General features: G+C 40.8%; 2 protein-coding genes, 1 long non-coding RNA gene and 1 pseudogene across 3 annotated transcripts; 2 read left to right on the top strand and 2 right to left on the bottom strand.

Annotated features, from left to right (window-relative positions):
• The first annotated feature begins 3,849 nt into the window (after positions 1 to 3,849).
• On the top strand, positions 3,850 to 11,336 carry LOC103722324 (heparan-alpha-glucosaminide N-acetyltransferase-like). The gene is made up of 13 exons (XM_008812839.4): positions 3,850 to 4,423; positions 7,705 to 7,842; positions 8,011 to 8,092; positions 8,199 to 8,275; positions 8,639 to 8,745; positions 9,124 to 9,235; positions 9,524 to 9,640; positions 9,732 to 9,823; positions 9,913 to 9,979; positions 10,082 to 10,160; positions 10,306 to 10,397; positions 10,585 to 10,728; positions 10,845 to 11,336. The coding sequence occupies exons 1-13, from the start codon at positions 4,169 to 4,171 to the stop codon at positions 10,863 to 10,865; spliced, it is 1,383 nt and encodes a 460-aa protein (XP_008811061.2). The 5' UTR covers positions 3,850 to 4,168; the 3' UTR covers positions 10,866 to 11,336.
• Positions 4,661 to 7,106, top strand: LOC120113022. The gene is made up of 2 exons (XR_005514769.1): positions 4,661 to 6,080; positions 6,151 to 7,106. It is a non-coding gene; the product is annotated as an uncharacterized LOC120113022 (long non-coding RNA).
• A 484-nt stretch (positions 11,337 to 11,820) lies between the features above and the next one.
• Positions 11,821 to 13,486, bottom strand: LOC108511851 (annotated as a pseudogene).
• A 149-nt stretch (positions 13,487 to 13,635) lies between these two features.
• On the bottom strand, positions 13,636 to 22,702 carry LOC103722325 (acetyl-coenzyme A synthetase, chloroplastic/glyoxysomal). Its single transcript, XM_008812840.4, has 18 exons — positions 22,250 to 22,702; positions 21,718 to 21,861; positions 21,447 to 21,602; positions 21,236 to 21,358; positions 20,978 to 21,146; positions 19,745 to 19,827; positions 19,445 to 19,546; positions 19,273 to 19,361; positions 19,073 to 19,163; positions 18,694 to 18,807; positions 17,749 to 17,825; positions 17,585 to 17,663; positions 17,342 to 17,410; positions 17,074 to 17,249; positions 16,837 to 16,893; positions 16,606 to 16,696; positions 16,418 to 16,516; positions 13,636 to 14,113 (listed from the first exon to the last, which is right to left on the bottom strand). The coding sequence occupies exons 1-18, from the start codon at positions 22,469 to 22,471 to the stop codon at positions 13,928 to 13,930; spliced, it is 2,127 nt and encodes a 708-aa protein (XP_008811062.2). The 5' UTR covers positions 22,472 to 22,702; the 3' UTR covers positions 13,636 to 13,927.
• Positions 22,703 to 23,937: the final 1,235 nt, after the last annotated feature.

Genomic DNA, 23,937 nt, shown 5'->3' with positions numbered 1-23,937 from the left:
CTATCCCACACTACTCATGTTCATGATAACGCTAGATCATGCATTGATGATTAGATCAATTACCAAGCTAAATCGACCTTGACTTGTTATGTCTCCATTTGGCCTTGACTTGTTAGGTCTCCATTCGACCTTGACTATTCTATAGTTATTTATATTGGCCATTTTTCTTCATTTAGCCAATAGCATGATCATTCAAACCAATCCGGTCAACCCCTTTGTGCCATATTTGTTCATTTTAGCTTTCTATTTTCCTTTCCTTTGATCACTCCTTTTGGTGCCCAATAAAACTTTATGCCTTGCCTCAAAATTTGGAATCCCTTTTTAGATTTTATCTCAACGCAATCATGTGTATTGTGATTTTTGGGAATTAGAATGTGGTGTAAATAATACTCTCTATGTGTACAATAATAGGATGTATTGCACACCACATCCTCTTCAACAAATACCCGTACGCAGCAATTTAAAATACACCTTTTAGAGTTTCCATGCTTTTAGGGATTTTCATGATTATAACTCCTACATATATTCCTTCTCTCCTTTCGAGGATCGTCCATGTGCCTGGATGAGATAGTTCACCCCCTTTGATTGAATCGCTTCCCGAGTTCGCCACTATAAGCGGGGCTGGACAGGGTTCAAGAGCAAAATCTGCCACATCAGAAAGTCGAATCACATACCAAACTTTTAGAGGCCATAACTTAGTCATACGATACTCGATTAAGATTTTTTTTTTTTGAAATTGAGTATCTTTTCGAGATCTGCAACTAGATAGTTGAATTTGGATAAAAATTTTATAATTTAGACCCAAAAATGGGCCTATTAAATCGAACATTTTCTTTTCGAGTAAGACTTTGACTGACTGTAACTTACAATCCGAGAAAAATCAGGTGGAGCGATAGAAGACGAGTTGATGTAGAAATCGAGATCTAACTCCTCAAGGTTTTTATCTTTTTTTTACTAAAGATGTCTATTTTTAAAAAAAGAGTCTTATTAGGATTAGGAAGAGGAGTCCAACCTAAATTGTGTTAGAACAGACTTCATATTATAAATAAAGGCTATGTACCTCATTTTTTTGAATAGTTAATAAAAGAAAAGAAGACTTAAGTCCTACTTTCGAGATTTCTCCATCTTCTTTTAGTTATCTTTTAAGAGATTCGAATTGAGCGGATTGAAAAAAAACCTTTCTTTTCTCCAGTCGGATCAAAAGGTGAAGTTCGATGACCTTGTGGAGGTGCCGCAGCTTCGTGGCAAGTGTGGGGCATGGGGGATCATTTTCACTACTCTATTTACACGTGACATGTACATAAACACGGTACCCTAGGGATCCAAGAAGGTTGTATAGGATTTTTGCAGGAGGGGTGAGGCTGCTAGGGTTACACATCATCCAGATTCAAGTGATCATGGGGTGGATGAAACGCATGATGGGCTGCTCAAGATCTTGATGAAGGATTGGATGGTTGGGATGGATCTCATATAATATAAGGGCTTCATTTACACGTACTACAACAAAGACCCTGACAATGTCAAGCATAGTATTGGGTTCATGCTTAAAGTCCTCACATGTGCAAATCGAAGTCAATGCCACCAATTAAGGCCCTGTTTGGGGGAGCTGTTAGTAGTAGAGTTTCTGGAAGTAGAGCTGTTGGAAGTAGAGCTGTCTGAAGCAGAGCGTTTATAAAAAGCTATTTCTTGTTTGGTAACTACATTTCTAAAGTGCCGTGGCACTTTAACATGTGTTTGGTAAATAAACTGAGAAAGTACTTTTGTGTAACAAAATGACCATAAAGGACATTACCAGTATTATATAACAGAGCATAATAAAATATAATATGTATTAATACATAAATATAGGATATAGTATAATATTAATGTAATATAATATAATATTATTATAATATAGTACTATAACATTATGTATTATAGAATAATAATTTAATATAATATTAAATTATTAAAAAATAACATATCAATGTATTATGATATAATGTAATATAATATTATATTTATAGTATACTACAATAATAAATATATAAAATATTATAATTATTAGTGTAAATTAATTTTTCATCATTCTAATGATCATTTATCTCTCTAACAAATTTTCTAGCTAGGTGATAACATTGGTTAAATATTTACTAATATTTTTATTTATTTATTTATTTAAATCAAATTATTTGCCACTCACTCATTATATTTTTATTTATTTATTTATTTATTTATTATTTTATTTTATTGAAATATAGAGAGGTCGCCGGCCATGGGTGGTAGCCGGCATGGTGGCTGCCACCGTGGGCTGCCATGAGCTCCCAAAACAAAAAAAAAGAAAAAAAAAAGAAGAGAAAAAAGGAACATAGGCGGCGACGTTGAGCGGAAGAAGAAGATAGAGAGGAAGAGGTAGAGGATGGGTGAGAGAGGAAGAGGCGGGATGAGGATTTTAGGGAAAAAAGTGTGATTTAAATAGGGGTATTTTGGTCCAAAAAACAACTTCCCAATAAAGCTAAAAACAGCATTTTCGAAAAGATCCAAATTGGAGCTTCTTTCCAAAAGTTGTTTTCAGCTTCCCGCAAAAACTGAAACAGCTTTTCGAAAATTTTACCAAACACTATTTTTTATCTAATACTTTTGGAGGGCTAGAAAGTGCTTTTTGGCCCTCCAAAAACTCCCCCAAATAAGGCCTAAGTCTAGCCACATCGTCATCAATTTGCAGTCCTTTTTTTTCTTTTTTCATCCTTGATATATTATATTAGAGTCTCACTCTCTTTGTAAGTTCTATCGATGTGGGGTAGTTTAGTCCTTTACACATAACACCATTCCTTAAGATCATTTTAATGAATATAAATAGCAGGATCCCGTTGGGTCGCCACGCTAGCTTAAAAAATCCAATTGGAAAATTTTAAACTCGTGAGAGTTTGAATGCAAATTGTTCAAAGTAGAAAGTTAAAAATATAATTTTTCTTAAAAAAGAATCGATATGCTTGAAATAGACTTGTGCTGCAAGGCCGAAACCTGTTGCCTATTTTTTTTTAAAAAAAATTGGGTTGGTCATGTAGTTAAAAAGTAGATCTCGGTTTCTTAGCATTTTTATTTTAACCATGTGTTTGGATTTCCCCCCCAAATCTCGTAGGTCAAAAACCCTCAAATATACCATATATTTAGATGTATAATAGTACGGCTTGCCCATCATATTTATACAATAAATATATAGGATCCATTACTATTGATTTAACAACTGCATGATGAACCAACTTCCCGGGTTTGAAAGCAAATCTTTCCATAACATTTGCTCTTTTTGGATAGTAATTCGAATTTCTAATTCTCATTACCTTGTTGCTAATTATGCACAAAATACGTTTCCTTCCGTCCTAGTTATCAGGGGAAAAAAATTGTATACAAACGCTGTTAAGCAGCATCCGACGTTCTTACAGAATTATCGAGCTTCAGTGCTAGCCTTCGTAGAGTGGGATATGAGTGTCGAGTCCGGTCAATTTCAAACCCGTCAGGTCCAGGTCGAGTCCCTTGGGACTCAAGATCGGAGGTGCCCAAAGTAGGAAGGCATTTACTGCAGGATCATGGTTTTATATACTAATCACCCATCCTTTCCCTTGGTAACGCACGAAAAATGCACTAATTAGCAGGAGGGTCCCACCATTCATCACGGCCGCATACTAACGAATAAAATAAAAATAAAATACACAACGAACGGTACGCATAGTAGAACAGAACAGTGGCATGACAAGGTGCGCTCCTTTCTTTCTTTTTCTTCTTTTTTTTTTTTATTTCTTTATAAATTGGGAGGCCGGTTTCTTTCTTTATAAATAGGGAGGCGGCTTGGGACTTGGGGAGGCCAGAAGCCAAGCCACGGGCACTGCAACAGCAAAAAACAAAAGAAACGAGCGGTTACCGATTGGAAGGAAGGGAGAGGGGCCACCCGCCACTCACCCCCGCCCCCTCCTTCTATTGGATTGATTTATTCCCCCTCCACCACCACCACCATTTAAACCCCCTCCCTCCCCTCCTCCATTCCTTCTCTCTCCGCTGCAATGCGGTGGGGATCCGCGCCCGTCTCTTAAGTTAGTCTCTCTTGTCGCTCGGGCGCTCTCCTCCTCGGATCTCGATACCCCTGCCCCGACCAGGCCCGCCCGACGGCCGCCCTCGCTTATTACCGGATCTAATGGGGATGTACGAGCTCATCAAGGGGGACGACAACAGCGGGATCGCCGATCCGAACAAGAACCTCGTCGTCATCGACGGCGACGATGGCCTCCCCCACAAGGGCGACATCGAGTCCGGCAAAAAGGTCTCCAGATCCTCGACGGTCGCCGCCGTGGCCGCCCTCCCCGCCTCTGCCCCCTCCTCCGCCCCCTCCTCCCCCAGGAGGTGGCACCGCCTCGTCTCGCTCGACGTCTTCCGGGGAATCACCGTCGCGGTAACATTTCCACCAACTCTCCAGTCTGATTAATTGTCTTCCTATTTAGCACGATTCTCTCTCCGTTTTTTACTCTCTTTTTTTCCCGCTCATGTCAATCATTTATATCCATTTGTGGAGGAACAACTGAAGATATTATCACATTCTTATTCGGGTCCGCGAATTACTATTTTTAAAGAATATTCCTTTGAACGAACACACTGCCGCCAAAAACAGTACACGGTTCGAAAGGTATTTTCAAACCAGTCCCACCTTATATCTCTTTACCTCCACTTAATGAAGCTTACTTCGTGTCATTAGCAGCGATTATATACCTTGCTATTCTCCTTTAGCATCAAATTCTACCTGTCGACCAATTTGCAAGCCCGCGAATTGTTCTTGCCCCCCGCCCCTCCCCCGGGGCGCTCATTACCTACGGCCAACCGCCTCTTATTTATTAGTGCCCCGCCCTCACCCTCATCCAAAATTTCTGGATGATCATCCCGATAAGCCGAACATCGAGGGAGGCATCATAAAAACATCTCTGTGTCTTGAGTATAATCTCACAAAGGCCATTCTTATTTTTGCCACACTACGTTGTTTTTCTTTTCGTCAAAGAAATGCCTCGGGTCATTTGTCCCATATGGTATTTTTTTACAACGATTTATTAGGGTAAATATTTTATCTGCGGACTTGTTACGCTCACCTTGTGATTAATGATGATTAAAAAGGCCATCGGCTTTTAAATGTGGAAGATGAGTTGGGGGGTTTGTGCCAGTTAAGCTTGCCACGTTGGATGATCCCTGGTGCGATCCGGGGAATTGGTGGGTCCACTCGTTCTACGGCGGCTGTTGCTCACCGGGTCTGCTTGCTATCGGGGCCAGGATCCCCGCTTACGTCCCACTTGTCAGCTCACCATAGAGTGGATGGGGTAGGGGATGAGGGCATCCATCGTGTGGTCACCTCATATGCTTCTATTTCAGTAGTTTATTCTTCTTTTTTCCCCTCCATCGGTTATTTTTATCCTTTTATCCCTTCTTGCCTCTCGTGCTGCACACAATGAATATAAAATCACTGATTTTGATGATATTTATGACAAGAAAAATACGACATGATATGATTGAACTGCGGCGAGGAAAGCTGCCTTAGCGTAGGGAAGGCAGCATGACCGGTGACCACCCCCTCGAACGGCCCAGAGTACTCTACGCTCGTGGTGGGGCCGGGAGATCTATGATCTCCCCCGGTACAAGGTCTTATCAGAGATGCGATGCGAAGCTGACTTCTGGCCTCTGGGCCTAAGGATGCTATTATTGCTACTAGTATTCAGAGATGGTTTGAGGGGGACGAGCGCAACCCTTCTCCGGTCCTGCCTGCTTTGCTTGTGGACACGTCCCTTCATTCATTAGGAAAAAAAATTAACAGAGCAGCCAACTAGTGCATGTATCGTAAATTTATTGCTGCGTGCTGCCCAGAGCCGCCATTTCCGCACTTCCTCTCTGCTCTCTCTCTCTCTCTCTCTTAATTGGCAAAGAGCACGATTTTTCCTCCTCTTGCACACTTCTCTGTTCTCCCTCTTTTAATTGGCCGTACCTGGATTCCTCGAGTGCTCCACACGGTTCTAAACATATATTTGGCCTTCGGGTTCGGTCCCTATCCAATCCAATCGCAGTTTCTGTAGGTAGGCAAAAGGTTTGGCGCAATTCGGAAGCTGTACGCCAATACGTGTGGTATCTGATTCAATTTGGCAGAGTCTACCGGCAGGTTAGGTGTCGTTGGCCTGTCGAGTAAGAGTACCAGCACCGCTACTCCCACTGCAGCGGCAAGGCGGTCCCGTTTCTTTTTCACTTCGGTCGCTGTTCTGGGGCGGAGTTAGTGAGGGAGGCAGGCGTATGCGTGCCGGCGACGGAGGGATGGTTGCTGTTAAGAGTGGCAATTTATATGCATCAACCGGATCCATAAACAATTTTTGCTTTAAACATATTCGTATTTGATATAATTAAATTTAGATCATAAATAGATTAATATATATAAATTTATTTATTAATAATTAGATTGGGTCGTGATATGATCTATCGAACCTGTTTAAGGTCTTTTTAACCTATTAGAAACATGCTTAACATATTTGTTCTGTTTAACCCAATTTGCTTTACATGCTTAATCCATTTAAATTCGTTTCATTCATTAAAAATTCACTTAACCTAAACAGATCTATTGAATCCGTTTAATATTAAGTGAATCTTTTTAACTTGACCTGTTTAGTAAATTGATTATATGGATTAGGTCAAGTTATCTATTTAATATTAAACAGATCAGATTTTGATCTAAATTTTTAACCTGCCTAATAAATAGATTTGGCTTAGATTGATGAATTTTTTACTCGATCTTCGTCCAAACTTGATTTGTACCTAGCTCGCATCCACCCCAACGCGACCCCTTGCCACCCATAGCTGCCATTCCTATTAATTAAAATTTGCGGGGCGAAAGTTTTGGTTTTTTCAAAGTTGAGTTTTTTTTTTTTGTGGTGCTTTTCGTTTTCTTACATTCTTTTTTCCGAGAGAAATTGGACAGAGAACCATCTAATAACAGTGCAGTTTTTGGTAATATCCACTTGGAGTATTAATTGTGGAAACGTGGAGAGCAGACCTAAAAACCGGTAAACGGATGGCAAAGCGAAAACTTGTAACCTAACCCTCGCTATATGATTCTTCTTGGTCAAAAAACCATTGTGGCACTGCACACTATTATGGCATTCATATAACTATATTTAATTATTTAGTGTTACCACCGATTGCTTTCCTTGGTTGTCTACAGGATTATACAGCGTGCATTACCCGGGCTCATCTAATCCTTGACTGTAAAAGCCTAAACGGACGCTTCTGTTTTCGCTTGCTTGTTGAATGCCTAGTTTACGCATATATAGTGTGCACTAAACCCACTGCTAAACTGGATAAAATAAGGGAACAATTCGGTTTCTGTTAAAGCGGACAATTTTTATAAGAGCCTCAATAAAAGTAAGCGAAAAATGAGTTTGAATAGGCCTATAGGGGAAAAGTGCAGAGTTTTGATTCCACTTTAATAATGGAGTTGCATCGGGAAAGTGGACAATAATGTAATAGATATTAAGAATTTTAATTATTATAAAGCTCAACCAGACATTTAGACCCTGCAAGTAGTCAAACTATACTGCCAAGAGGAATGGTGGATTTCGGTGTATTCTGACTGATCTGTGTTGCACAGCCACATATGATGCATTTCTTTCCAGCAAAGTGCTCGGGATTACCTTCTAAATTTCTCTATTGCAGCTGATGATCCTGGTAGATGATGCTGGAGCATTTGTTCCAGGGATCAATCATTCTCCATGGGATGGTGTAACCCTCGCTGATTTTGTTATGCCATTTTTCTTGTTCATTGTTGGAGTTGCGATGGGACTCGCATACAAGGTAAGCTTTTTCAATAAACTAACAGATTGCCCTATCGGCATAGCAGTATCATGGATTTGCAATGCACATATCTTTCATCATCTGAAAGATGATATGGCAAGGATTATAATGACACTATGATCCTTGAAATTATAAAACAAGGCTAATTACAATTTGTACTGTGTTTAGAGAGTCTCAGACGGAGTTGCAACAGCCAAGAAGGCTGTACTGCGGGCACTGAAGCTATTCATTTTAGGTCTTGTTCTCCAAGGTATTTAAGTTGTGCCGTTTACTGCTCTGATGGATGTTACGTCTATTGCATTCTAAAGAAATGTTGAAGTTCTGAGTTCTCTTACACTCTGCTTTTCTCTGCCCAGGTGGCTATTTTCACGGCATTCACAATCTAACTTTTGGAGTTGATATTACGAGTATACGATGGATGGGCGTACTACAGGTCTATTTACCAATCTTACATTCTTTTCAGGATAATTATTTTTTAAAAAAAACATACAGAGTCTGACATGCATGCTTAACTCGTATTCATGCCACATAGTGACACTAGGATGCTTACATGATATCTACCTTCTGCAATGTGACCATATACTGGTTTTGGAAGTTATGACGGTGGAAACCATATCCATGCTGACCGCATAGTATATAATTATTGAATAGCTGTTCCCCTCTGGCGTATAGAATTATCGAATAGCATGTTGTAATGCTAAAACGGAATTATTATCATATGCTTGTTGCTTTTTGTAATGCTGAAACGTGAGTACAAAATCTGCATTGATCCCTTGTAAGTACTGTTTACCTGCAGAGAATTGCAATAGCCTATCTGTTGGCAGCAATATGTGAAATTTGGCTTAGAAGTGATGACGATGTGGATTCTGGATATTCCTTGCTGAGAAAATACCGATTCCAATTGTAAGTATGATTGCATATTTTTGGCCAGCCGCTCATAGAATGCTGATACGTGTTATAGTTCTTTATGGGAAGTTCCTTCCTGTCATTTTATGACTGAGACAGAGATGGAATTTGTCTCTATCGCAACATTAGCCTTGAGGTTGATTTGGCTAAATTGGAATTCTCTAATGGGGTTAAAAAATGTAAAAAATTGGAAAAATAGAGAGTTTAACGAATTGAAGAGAGATATAGAGAGGTGTTAGACAATACTAGATTGAATAATTAATTTATAGCGTTCATATTATCAACTTTTTGCATAATTTGAATAAGTTTTTGGGTTATGATGCAAACAGCTTTATGGAAAGAAGTAGCTGCTAATTGCTCCTCCTTTCTAATTAGGTTGGTGGGTTTGATTCTTACTACCATTTACATGGCCATCTTATATGGGTTGTACGTTCCTGACTGGGAGTATGAGATATCAGGGGCGCGCTCCAGTGGCAAGACCTTCTCAGTAAGTCCCAAATTCTGCTTTCTGTCATGTTGGCTGGTTTTCAGTCTGATAAATACTTCCTGCTTTTGAAGTTCGTAAGAACCAAAAAATTGTCGGTTTTCAAGGCATCCATTCATGCTTTTCTTATTGGTAGTATGAGGCTAACTAATGCCTAATAGAATACCAGCTGGTACTCGATTGTGTACGCCAGCAGCAGCCAGATTTGAATTTCATTTTACTTTTTTTATTTTGATGAGACATTCAGCATTGGTGCACTCATTTGTGTTAAGATTTCATAATCTTCATCAGGTGAGGTGTGGAGTCAAGGGTGACACTGGACCTGCTTGCAATGCTGTTGGCATGATTGACCGCAAAATCCTGGGCATCCAACATCTATACAAACGCCCAGTCTATGAAAGGACAAAGGTTTGTATGCGCACTACTATTTAACTCATATTCCATCACCATAGCTAATCTTTGAGAAACATCATCGTTCATTTTCTCACTCACTCCGCAGCAATGCAGCATAAATTCACCAGATAACGGCCCACTTCCACCTGATGCTCCTTCCTGGTGTCAGGCCCCTTTTGATCCTGAAGGGCTACTTAGGTCAGCTATCGTTTTCTTTCTTGATATCATTCTCCTACTTGCTTTTTGGTTTCTGGTAATTAAAGCAACATGTAATGTTCATACTGCAGTTCCGTAATGGCTATTGTTACCTGCTTGATTGGTTTGCAATTTGGGCATGTTATTGTGCACTTTGAGGTATCAGTATTTCTCTAGTTTTTCTTTCACATCTCTAGTTTTTCTTTCACATCAACGAAAATCTTTTACAATGAAAGCTTAACATTCTTGAGGAAACTGCAGGATCACAAGGATAGAATCTTCCAGTGGATGATTCCTTCCTTCATTCTTTTAGCTTTGGCCTTTTCACTGGACTTTCTCGGTATGAAGCAGCTTGTGATTTCTTGTCCATGTCACATGTCACTCTGATCTTCATTTATCTCTTTTTTCGGTTCGCGGGGGGGTAGGGGGTCATTTTGATTGTTAATACTTTGTTTTAAATTTATAAATCCTTTTTTCGGTCATAGGACTGCACATGAACAAGGCTCTGTACTCGTTAAGTTACACTTGTGTCACTGCTGGGGCAGCTGGGATTCTCTTTGCTGGAATCTATTTGCTGGTCAGATACATAAATGAATGCTTTGTTTTTTTTTTGTCTCAAATTAAGATTGTTTTTTTACTAATTATCATTTCCATTCTGACAAAAGTCGAACTCCGTCTGCTTAGTTTCTGCTCCTGGTAAAAAGTATTCTGTTTAACTCGCCAAATCTATTACGTGATGGCTTATATTTCTTTGGCAAGTACAGGTTGATGTCTATGGCTTTAGGCGACCGACCTTTGCCATGGAATGGATGGGAACGCATGCGTTGATGATATACATCCTGATCGCCTGTAACATCTTGCCGGTTCTGATACAGGGGTTTTATTGGAGGGAACCTCAGAACAATCTTGTGAGTTCTCTTAACTTCTGTGGTATTTATACACTCCCTTTGTGATCAATGATCGCAACGAAGAACAGCTTCGGTCTCACCAGTGCTTCCGCTCCTTTTTCTTCGGTTCTGAACAGTTGAAGGTTCTTGGAATTTGATCGTCGTCCAAAGCATTGGTGGGAGAATCGGGCACTTTGCGTTGCATTGGTTCGGTGGAGGCTGCATATGACTCTTGCTTTGCCAAACGTTAGCCCATTTCGACACCCTCTCAAGGGATTGAGTAGGGGCTGGGCCTCAATTTTGACTACGGTAGGGGAATGGTAATTTTGTTGCAGGGTTTGCTGTTCTCCGCTGCAGGGCCTTCTTTTGAGCCAGTAAAGTGGTAATTGAAATGTAGTACACAGATAAAGAATGCAATCTGGTATAATCTCGGTCTGAGGAAGACTAGATCAGGCTGGTAAGGGCCGTCCATAATAATAATGGTTAGGAAAGAATGCAGCACGGAGCCGTACCTAAGTAATAGGTACCGTAGCATTTGATTCCCAGTGTATGGCATATTTCTGCACATTGTATTGTAGTACGTACCTAAGCTTTTAACGAAGGTGTGCTTGCCATCTTCTCATTTGATACCTCTTGATGGTTTATATTATTATATATATATATATATATATATAAGAGAAACAAGTAAATGATTGAACGAATCCACCGTGCAACGGTCGCTTTGAGAGAGGTGCAGCTAAGTGATCAAACGAGTTTGAATTGATTTGAGATTTGTGCAGAATGTGAACCAACAATCAAGATTGCAAGAGAGGACCAATCAATCTTATACAACCTGAACCCCTCTCTTTTCCCTCCCCTGCCACTATGGCCGCCGCCGCAGTCGACGAGCACCCTTTCGTAATCGTCCAGCCCCTTGAGGGAGACATGGCTACTGATGGATCTAACCCCGTCCTCCACCCCGACATCCTCAAGACTTCGATCTGCCCCGGCGTCGTCCGTTCGTTCACCATACGCTTGCAATTTTGACCGATTTGTCTCTAATCAACACAAGAGTTCACGGCATTCGTATCACCACGATTGTGGAGTAGGATGAAATGACGAACAAGAAGGATATCAATCAATCCAATCGCAGTCAATGAACAAATAAAAAAACTAAGGTCTTCCAACCAACAATCACAAACGTAGCCAAAAACTAGACAATAGAAGACCTCATGTGAGCCCAAGAAGCTTATCCCAGCAAGAGAGCACGCCCCGTAAGGAAAGCCCAACAAAGAGGCAATCACTGGGGACATAGAAATGGAGGTGGCGTAAGCATGGGAGGCGAGGGCGAAGAGTCGCCACTCTCCGGCGGCCTGTCGTCAGCGTAGACGTGTAAAACGTCTGCGCCACCGTGAGCACGGGGAGAAAGATGGCGGCCGCCAGGAATAGGACCGCCCATGGGCTCCTGAAGTATGTGCGGATGAGGCTGGCCCGCCACAAGCTCCACCTCTTCGCTGTCGAACAGCTTGGCGACCGCCTTGTTGCTCCCGACGGAGTTCTGGACGATCCCCTTCGAGTTCAGCAAGCTGACGTCCTTGGCGGAGTCGATGAAGAAGATGGACGAGGTGACCTCTCTACCGGCGCCGACGTGGAGGCACTCGAAGGCCGTGAGGTCGAGGAACATGAACTTGGCTGTCTCGTCGACGACGATGACGGGGAGGCCGAGGATGCCATGGCTAAACTTGATGTCGTGGAGGCTGGCGGTCTTTCTCCTATTGAACCGGATGCCGGCCTCGTAGAGCTCCAGTGCTGACCGGACGATCTCGCTGGACGCCGGCTCCGACCACCCGGCGGAGCGGTGGGTCGGGCCGTAGAGCAGGCTCCTTCTTGCGGAAGAGGTCGAGCACGTGGGGGCCCGGCCCAGGCCCGCTAGGAGGGCCCGGCGTAGGATGCAGATGCGATAGTACTGCACACACACAGAGAGAGAGAGAGAGAGAGAGAGAGACTGACTCTCAGCTTTTGGATACTATCGAGCACGCATTCTAACAAGTAGAAGGATGTATTAAAAAAAGGCACAGAGGCAGGCTCGGAGCCTTATTACCCTAGATCTGACAGTCTCAACAGCAACCAGCTTCTCCAGAACTAGCAAAGGTGATTGGTTCTCGATCATCAGCGTGTCCCTCCCTATGTAAGGTACGGTGCAGAGAATTCCATGGCTGCTAAAGATGGGTTCATTGAAGGCATAGTCATTGGACCGCCCGGTGGAGACGCATATGATCTCAAGCATGAAACACCATCAGCAATCATGAGCTGCAAGAATCTCTCCGTCTCTCCTCCATCCTCGTCGTGGTTCTGATGGGTATCCTGCTGTTGCTGCTCCACCGCCTCCATTGCAGCCACGAAGTCATCTGAGGGCTTCTCCAACCTCTTGAGTAAGTGGAGGTCTCTGCGCTTGGGCTCCTCCACAGGCGCTGCCTGTGCTTGGCCATGGCGGAAGGGCCCACATGACGCCACCCGAGGCCTTGTAGGCTTCGCTGTTGAGATCCTTGATGCATGCAGGGCGATGGATTGCTCGCATGGAACAGGGGAGGTATTCCTAGAAGAAAAGGGAAAGGGCCCAGGATGCTTCATTGCCTTTGCTAGTCAAGAGAAAGCCTTCATCCCAAGTCTCCGCAGACATGCACTGCAGCCCCGCTTGTTTTTTATTCTCTACGTCACAGTGACCGCCCAATCATCCGAGCTAACCCCATAGCAAATCAAGAGTCCACATTATCACTAATAAATAACTTGATTGCTGCGATACCTTGTAATCGGCAGTGCTCAAGCCTACGTGATATCATCGCGGCATATAAAATTCATTATTTGATAAATCACTACAACAAAATCTTGGAAAGAGATAAAAGCACAGGCAAACAATTCTAAAGGAATCAGCATCTCTAGAAAAAATTCTAAAATTCAAATGCAGGGGATGGCATGCCCCTGAGATACCAAAACCTTTCTCATTATTTTTTTTTTTGAACGTTTGGTCACGAACTGCACCAACGATGCTCAGGCAAGTCTACAACAAACCAAAATTTCAGCAGCACATTGACACTGATCTAAATCTAAAGCAATGAGCTTAACCAAAGGCAAACAAAGCCCTGGCATGCTACTTATACTGGTAAAATGCTGAATAACTTGTGAAGCAGGAAAAATGTGCAAGACTTTTTCCATTTCCACAAGACATAAACTTTACTATCAGCTAGCAATCACTAAGTGCAATCAGCTGGTCCACCACGCTAGGGTCAGCAAGGGTACTCGTATCTCCAAGCTCGTCCAGCTGCCTCGAAGCAATTTTTCTTAGAATCCTTCTCATGATCTTTCCACTCCTTGTTTTCGGAAGTCCAGGTGCCCAATGGATTTTGTCAGGAGCAGCAAATGCACCAATCTGATGCAAAAAAATTATTGCGTCACATTTACAAATAAATTTGCCCATTTTTGATTCAAATGTCTTTACCCTAAGCAATGTGACATTCTCTAAGGTGGAGGTTCAAATGCTTGATGTGTAAACATTGTTACAATGAGGTTGAAAAACAATATTTTCATTGCACATTTTTGACAATGTTAAATACTACTTGGTGAAGGAATCTTCCATCTAGATGCCCTACAAATACAGAAAGGACATGAAATATTATACAAGGCAGGAATTCATTTTGGGCCATTGCATACGTACCAAAACCATATCAACGAACCTACTTGCATGGATATATCCATCCCCTTCCGCCAAGAAAAGAAAAAAAAGGGAAAAAATTCTCTCCATTAGGGTCAGATCTATTTACTATTCTTAGCAATTCCTTTCGTCAATGGCAATTTCATCTATTAAGAAAAATAATTATTCAACACTTACACCTGTCATCTAGTCCTTCCCTCCACTTTCACGACCTATACTGAAAAGTCGCATCATTATCCTTCCTGAGGCCACTTATATCGCCAAAAAAAAAAAAATCTGTCACCATGCTAATTTTCTATGGGAGGATGGAATCTTCTACTTAGATGCCATACAAATAGAAAGGAAACAAGAAATTTTGGGGCAGGAAACCATTTCTGGGCCATAGATATTAAGTTCGATTCTTCAGATGGCACTTGCTTAAGTACCAAAACCATAATGCTTATGCTAGAAAGGCAGAAACCGTAAGGTCTTTAGCATCACAGGCAGTTGACAAGTCTTCAGATCCAAGCTTTTAGCTTTTAGTCAGGGCTTGAATATTGTCACTAGTAAAGATGGGTCTCCTAGGAAGTTGAAATTTGATGAGGTTAAGTTTATAAAACTATTTTCATATCCTCAATGAAATGAGGGGTCTGTACTTCAAGGAAAAAAGAAAAGAAAAGAAACAAGGAAAAACAGAAACAAGGGGCAGGTCTTTTTATCTGTTTTTTTTATTTTTAAGGTTAATGAAACTACATTTTAAGTGTAGAACGGAACAAAGGCACTTGTGAGCTTGTAGGACTGATACTTGGAATGGCTTAGTAGATAAAGCATTAAGTGCACACAGTGCCGAATAAAGATGCTTGAGATTTAAGTAATAAACAACATATCCTATTAGATAATCATTAATCTACCTGCCTCAACAAGAGGCTCGTTAAAGATTTTTTTTCTAAGCATACTCCCATGTTTCCCTCTCCTTGAAAAAAAAATCAAGGTATGCTCCTAAAATTGTTGTATCTCAGAAATTCTTCCCACTTGTTAAAAAAGTATTTGCTCATTAATCCATAAAATGCATGTGTGATTTGAACATCTAAGAAGTCCTAGATTGTCCAATACACATACATCATACATGCATGCATGCATATATGTGTATAACATTCTTCTATTCTTCTCGAAAGAAGATTTGTCTTTAAGCAGGTCACATGATCCACATAGGTCCTCAGGCTTCATCTTCAATCAGGCATTACTTTGATTTATATTGGGAAATGCTGTCTTCCCAGAATCTCCCTGAAGGCAATGTTTCTTTTGAACCCCGGATCCAAATTAACAACTGAAAAACACGCCGCTAGCTGTGTATCGCACCAAAGACTGGATTCATACCCTTTCTGAGAAGGTATTGGGGGAAAAGAAGCCATTTTCTTTATTTTTTTAGTCAATTATGTGATCGATAGATCAAAGTATGTTTCAGCCCTATTATTAAAAGACATCTGATTATTTTTTTTTTAAGTTGGGATGAATTAGGACTGAGTTGATCAAAAACCAATATAGCCCAAATTCTTAAGAAATTTGTGCAATAAAAATTCCAATCCTAAAACTCATAGAGAAAATTGAACTAATTGTACCAAAAAACAAAAAAAAAAAATTGAACTACAATGGTCCAGGAGTTGGGAAATGTTTCTGATTCCACTGCCAGATGTTTCATTTATTTCCATTTTGTTAGCTATAGAATGTTCTCTAAAAGCATTATATCGATTATCAAAAAGCTGTTAGCATCCGCAAAAGCAAGGAAAAAAAAAACCTAAAACTGGCATACATGCATGGATGTCTAACTACTTTAACAAACACATATGTAAGCTTACAAGCTTACTGTAGAGCAATCTCTAATGCTATATTCCTTAGCACATCGAGCAAGACCAATGCAGCATGCCATGACATGGAGGAAGCAAGTCAAATCACACTAAGAGGGCAATCTAAACATAGATCTCTAGGTGAAATATACCATTTTCCTTATCCTAATAGAGATCATTAGTATGTCAAGCAAAAGACCTGGTTTCGAACTGTTAATACTAGGCTCTTTCGGAGTTCTTCGCTGTAAGGAACACCTTCCACCAATGTGACAAATGCATAAATGCCCTGCCCTTTGACCTGAGACCAGATAAAGGTTGTGAGAAAACACTCAAAGATCAAGAGAAGCTGCTAAGCAGACCAGCAGCAAGGAAGCTAGAGCACTGCACCTCATGCTCGACTCCAACCACAGCAGCCTCTGCACATTGGGGATGTGAGACCAGCGCAGATTCTATCTCTGCAGTGCCAATACGGTGTCCACTGCATATAAATAAATAAAATATCATTAATCATAAACCTATAAGATGTTACAATGCATTAGGAGGCAAAAATGCATTGCCTCTATGAAGCTGTGTCTGTAGCAATCCATCAAATATCAGACAGACATGACTTTAGGGTACCTGATGTTGATAACATCATCAACTCTTCCAGTGAGCCAATGGTAACCATCTTTGTCCCTAAGGCATCAAGGCACAATTACCAGAATATAATTATTTGCACAATGTAAAAGCTACATGACTGATATCTCAGCTAAGGTGTCAAAACATCCTTTTGACAGCACATTTCACTTGGATAATATGTTCACTTAAAGTGAATAGGTATAAATGTAACTGAATAACTATACCAAAGTTCCCCACCTGCTGCAGCCATCACCAGTGAAATAATAACCAGGGAATGGTTTAAAGTATGTTGTCTCATATCTTTCATGATCACCATAAAGCGTGCGGAATGCCCCAGGCCATGATTTTTTGATGCAAAGGTACCCGCTGCATTCACCTTCTATCTCATTCCCTTTCTCATCAACTATAACAGGCTGCAATATTTTCCCACATTTTATGTAAAAAGTTAAAAGAATAGAAATCAAAAGTTTTCATGTTTCCTCGCATAAGTGATATCAGTACATACCTGAACCCCAAAGAATGGAAAAGTGGCAGAACCAGGCTTCTGTGGCCAAGCACCAGGTAAAGGCGTTATCTGTAAGAATCGCATAGACTAGGTATATCAAGCCACATACAAAATATAAAAGGGCTCAAAGGACCAATATAGTTGGTCATCCTTACTCCAACCACAGGGAAAAGCACATGTGCTGTAAAAATTGAGATTAGCGAATAGCAAAAACATGGATGAACCGGCAGAGCATAAAAATACCATGAAGCCACCAGTCTCAGTTTGCCACCAGGTATCTGATATAGGGCATCGAGAGTCCCCAACAACATTGCAGAACCACCTATAAGATATACAAAGAACATGTAAGAAACTTCTTACAATGAAAAAAAACCAATATATTACATAGAGCAAAGAAAAATACAGACCTCCATGCAGTAGGATTGATGGGCTCTCCTACACTTCCTAGAACACGCAGAGATTTACGGGAATAGCGAGTAACATACTGCATGATAACATTACAAGGGATTACTATAAGATGCCTAACAAAATCAATCGACATTTCATGGCATTACACATGATTGTTTTCTTACATCAGGTATAAACAAGCATGATTTTATTTGCTATTATCTATCATAGAGAAAATGGAGAGATAGATGAGCCAATGCTGTTAGGGACGAATAAAAGGGAGACATGCTTCTAGAATGGCATTACTCAAGCATGCTTGCTCATGAAGCTCATGGAATAAATTTACCAGACTAATGGGCAAATTTTACAAGCATAACTGGCAACAATGTTAGGCAAGTGCTTCATAGGAATGAAAATACAAAGGAAGATGTATTGCATAATTTGGAAAAACTGCACAAGCAATGAGTATATTAAGGAGGCTTAGCATTTGCAGCAACACAATAAATAGTAACAGAGAACCAGGATAGGCTGGTGCAACTGATGCACAGGCAACAGAATCTGAGGAAAATCCAAAATGTAGAGAACACTGAATTGGTGTTCATGAACATATATGTGCACATATATAACACGGCGGGAAACAATTTTAGGGCACCCAGGTTGATACTCCAAAAGTAGGACAAAATCTAGATCCATGAAATTTTGACACTTTGCTGAACTTCCAGAGTGAAGTAACCATGGACATGATAAAACTGACTGAAAGATGACAGAGAATAGTATCAAGACAATGAAAATAGAGGGGAAAAAATACAGATTTAAGTATACCATCCCAATTGCATAAATTGTATAGGGCTCAAATACCTAATTGCTTGCTCAGAGTCATTATCAATAGCAGACGCTACTTTAACATGTCGAGGAGAAAAAAATCAACCAAGCAACATGAGATGTAAAACATAGAAATTGCCTACCTCATCCCCATCACGCATGAGGGAGCGCACCAGTGTTGGGGCCGTATAGAATATTGAAACCTTGTACTTATCAACAATGTCCCAACATCGTCCAGAGTCTGGGTAGCTTGGAGCCTGCAGTCATCATTCACAAAATAAGAAGATATAAAGATATTTATGTGAAAGTAATTCTTTTAACAGGGTTTTAAAAAATTAAAAAAAAACAGCTATAAATTGGGATAAAGATCATCCACTTCAATCAACTAGTAAACAGAATTTTAAGTTGTATGGACTAAAGCAATGGACTACTCCAATCAAAGAACGACATATTGTTCATTCCTTAAAACCATAATCTATAGATGCTCTGTATCTATAAAGAAAAAAGTTCATAGATAGTTACCCCTTCAAAAACCACAACAGTAGCTCCATTTAAAAGAGGGCCATAAGTAACATAGCTGTGTCCAGTGATCCAGCCGCAGTCAGCAGTACACCTGCAGAAAGAACAAGAAAGGACCTTACGTACAAAACTTTTGCAAAGTATCTCCTTCATAGACATGCTTTAAAACAATAAATAATCAAGGGGAAATATAATCAGTATACCAGTATATATCTGATGGCTTATAGTCGAATGCATACTTAAATGTCGTTGCAGTATATACCATATAACCCCCAGTTGTGTGCAAAACACCCTGCATATGAAACTTAAGTATGCAACTCTCTGCATCCAAAAGACACTGAAAAAAAAAAAAAATAAAATGTTCACAATGATCACCTTAGGCTTTCCAGTGCTGCCACTTGTGTACAAGAGAAATAGTGGATCTTCTGCATCAACCCATTCCACCGCACATTTTGATGAAAACTTTGGGACAATATCCTGAAATGAAGTCCAATCTGAACTAATTAATACCGCAGCGCATCTACTTGTTCCAAGGCTTTAGCGGTCAATTGACTCATAAACAAGGTGCCATTCCCGTGACTCAGGGAAAATGTTAGTACAAAAACTTTGCAGTAACACATGAACAAGAAAGGCTTATTTCTGATGTGTTAATGTAGCGCAGACCGACATACGAACCTGCCACCACACATCTCTTCCTTCCTGCCACTTTGTGACTTCCCTCTTCATAGCTGACTCATTTTCGTAAGTCAAACACAAGCCTGTTCAAGGAGAAAAGGGATGAAATAAAGCTACACTGTGGAGAAAGAGTTGTCTGCCCTAAGGTGAACAGCTCAACTTATATTGAACAAAATACTGTGAACAAAGATATATGGATATGAATGGAAAGCTGAAAAGTTACAACGTGCTTCATTAGGTCAGAAATGCCGGTAATTCCTTATATTGAAAGTCAGAGGAATAAAAATGCTTCAATAAAATTTTGTATAATCCCATGGCAGATTTTCAAAACTTCAATAAAATTTTGTATAATTAAACAACCCTACTGATACCAAAGAATATTTAAGCATGTTTTTCTCCAACATTCTCCTATTGATGTATATAATGTATATTTGATGATACCAGTAATACTCCATTGGGAGCCAATTGCCTCATCAGCAAGTGATCTCCATCAAACAAAAAAGGCGAACACCCAATTGGACGGTAAATGGGAATTTACGTTATGGACATTCTCCCATAAAATACATATAAAATTAGGCCCTCATTACTTCGGCCAATATAAACTGATATAATCTGCGATATTGGCCAATAAAATACCAATTGTAGGCTCAGACTTTTCAATTTTTCCCTTACAGTCTTTAATGAGTTTTTCTATTATTCGATATCGATATCAATGCCTCAAAATGGTAATTAATCTTGGTTTTTCTAATATCAGAAGATACTTTGATATTTCGATTCCAGCATACTGACCCAATCTAGAAATTGTTTCATGTCTTTTCCCACTTTTCAAGGCTTTTTCATCTTGCCTGAGTTAAGTCAAGATCTCGGTTCATTTCAGCAAATGCTAATTAATCCTCGCTTTGCTATATAAGCACATATATCTATGTTTCAATTCCTCTATATTTACCTAAATCTCGAAATGTCTTGGGTTTCTCTTTTTTATTCCCTTTTCCAAAATTATTCCAGCTTTCCATCCCGACCAAGTTAAATCAATATCTTGGTTCGCTCCAGCATCAGCCACCAACTATTATGACCAAAATATCAGGCTTTAAAAATCGTCACTATAGCGATGAAAAAAAATGCCAGCTATTATTTGTTGGAGATTGAGAATGCAGTGGTTAGGCAAATGTGCATGTATCATTGCATACACATACTAAGTGCATTTTGTGACAGGACAGGCATTTACTGGCTCACCTACAGAGACTCCATCCTTGGCACACTCAGTTAGAGCACTGTCCACTATCTCTTTGAGATGGATAGCTTTGGGACCTCTCCGGACTGCATTGCAGGTTATCACTGCTTTCGGTTTACAATCTAGAATTCTTTGGGCAAGAGATTCTGCAGAGAAACCGGCGAACACAACCTGAAGAGTGCTCACAATGTCTCATCTCTTAGCAAACTCAACCCAAATTGTATGAATCCATAGAAAAGAGAGACAGCTTAGGACAATACCGAGTGCACAGCACCAATGCGAGCACATGCCAACATTGCAATGGGCAACTCCATCAACATAGGCAAGTAGATGACCACTGCATCCCCCTTGCCAACACCAACGTGCTTCAAGTAGTTGGAGAGCTGTCATCAAAGCACTAGGATGCAGTAACATCACCACAATTTTGGTTACCTCAGACAAAAATCAGATAACGGATGGATATGAATGTACCTGGCAAACCTTCTCCAACAGCTCAGCATACGTCAGCTGCCCATCCTGACCCGGCTCATTGCCTTCCCAGTAGATGGCAACTTTCCCACCATTCCCTGCTTCTACATTTCGATCCAGAGCATTGTAACACATGTTTGTTGTTGCTCCTTTGAACCACTGTGAATTGAAAGTAACAGGATACATATCAATCTCTTCATCAGTTGTTCATACTTATAAAAGAAAACAAAGAACCAGTTATCATACGCAGACCACACCGTGACAAAATCCTAACCTCGATCTTAACGGTCCCCTTCCTCACATCAATATTCTCCGAGCAGACTTCCGGATCCCATTTCTCTTTCCAGTAGAACTGGGAAGCGAGCTCCGACCAGAAACCCGCAGGATCCTCTATTGACCTCTCATACATTTGTCGATGCTGATACAGGGGAATTTAGAGATTATTAGCATAATATTATTTGTCAAGAAAAATCAAGAGACTGTGATTCAATAAAAGTCATCCTTAGACCAAAAGGAGGATTAAACCCCATAAAACAAAAAAAAATGTTTCGGAAGCAAAAGAATTCCTAAAGATCGAAACATTAGTGCACAATCACTTCAATTATAAAAAAAAAGAGGAAATTTTTCTTGCAAATTTTCAGGGAGGGCAGCGGCACCCATCACCGAGGACGATTGAACCATGTCAGGAACAAATCAAGAGATTCCCAGCGAATAGAGACCAATCGACGAAAAGACGAAAAAGGAGAAGAATCAGAGAAGGGAACAAGCGGAGGAAGAAGGCCGGGGATGGGGGCGAGCCGGCACACCTGTTCGGGGGAGGAGACGAGGGCCTTGGCGGAGAACTCGGGGCTGGGGAAGACGAGGTCGTTCTCCTCGGAGGCGAGCGACTCCCCAAGGACGATCGCGTTGAGGTGCGAGATCTTGCCAGCGCCGGACGGCAGCCGGGCCATGGACTCCACGTGCCGGAGGTGGTCGGACGTCACCAGGCTCCGCTTGGGGAACGACCCCGCCGCCACGCCCGTCTCCATCCCTCCGCCGAGGGAGTAGCCGCACCGCGGAGCAGAGGAAGACCGCCGAACGAGAGGAGAAGGAGAGGGCTTGGAGGGCGGGGGGACGAGGAATCGGAGTCCGATGGAGCGCTGAGATCCCGGGGGACGAGTAATTTATATGGCCATCCGACGGAAAGCTACCGACCTTAATCTCGTCGAATTTAAAAGTAAAAGATCTCTTTACCGCAGGGATTGGGCCCGTACCTCTCTTCCCTTTTTTTCTTTTTCTTTTTTTTTTTTGTTGAAACGGCAAAGTTTATATAGCTTTTTTTTTTTTTTTTTTTTTTGCTAAGGCCTCTCTTCTCTTCTCTTCTCTAGCTGCAACACTTTTCTATTTGGAAGTTGAGTAACCCCATGAAGGATTAGGATCCTGATTTTGCTCCGCTGGAAATAAAGAACGATGACTCTTCAGAAACTATTATTTTATTGAGACATTTATTGATATGGCCAAAAGCGGTTCTTTCTATTATAGACCAACACGTGATAAATAATTTTGGAAAAATTTAAATTTTGGATGGCCAAAGCTCCACGATTGAGAAGATTTAGGAAAAAGATGGGTATAGCTCGTAAGAGAGAAGGTTATGGTTTTGTAAGGATGATTATAGCTAGTAAAACCGATTATGACTTATTTTTATATTTCTGCCTCTATTATAACTTTTTACTTTATGTAAGCAAGTATAAGAGCAAAAGGTCCTAAGGAGGACTCTCAAGTTCTCATAATTCATCCTTTATTGTGCTCTCCTTTGTTACCGGTCTATGACTCTATAAGCTAATTTTTTGCATATTTACGCGTTGTCCAGACCAAACCGAGGTACCAAGATCCAAATTGAGCACTCTAATCGAGACACATCATTTTATTCTAATTTTTTCTCTTTCTTACTGTTATTCCAAAGCTCTTTGTGCGCTCAACTGGAGCTAATCCAGCAAGCTTTTTATTATTTTACTTTTTATATACAAATTGGCATCTCTCTACAAATTAATCAACATCGTCCAAACCTTCATCTTAGTTGGATATATATATAATATGTGTGTCCTCTACGGGCCGTGCAAGATGTCAGAAATTTAACACGCTAAAAGAAAGGAGAGTTTGGAGCTTTGAAAGGCAGGGCTTTGAAAAATAAGGAAAGAAGGGTAGAGGAGAGAGGGTAGCTGCTGGGAAGGAATGTATTGGGATGGGTTGCCGTGAGCAGGGGGAAGATGGATGGATTGCGATGGCCGCAATAAAGTATGGAGGAGATGTTTGACCAACCGTTCGCGCTAACGGCCATCTACTCCCATCTACTCATAGGGATTATCGAGGCTACTGTTAAGTCTCGTGAGCGAGTGGCGACTGCCGTCTGAGCCGGGGATCACCATCGGGGAGGCACATCGGTGGAACTCCTTGAGGTCAATGAGCCTAACTCGGACACTTGAACGTCGTATTTATTTTGAAAGAAAAAATTGTA

The sequence above is a fragment of the Phoenix dactylifera genome, chromosome 14 (assembly GCF_009389715.1).
Source record: "Phoenix dactylifera cultivar Barhee BC4 chromosome 14, palm_55x_up_171113_PBpolish2nd_filt_p, whole genome shotgun sequence".
NCBI classification, from domain to species: domain Eukaryota; kingdom Viridiplantae; phylum Streptophyta; class Magnoliopsida; order Arecales; family Arecaceae; genus Phoenix; species Phoenix dactylifera.
Note: the sequence above shows the minus strand (reverse complement) of the source record. Positions and strands in the feature narration are given on the sequence as shown.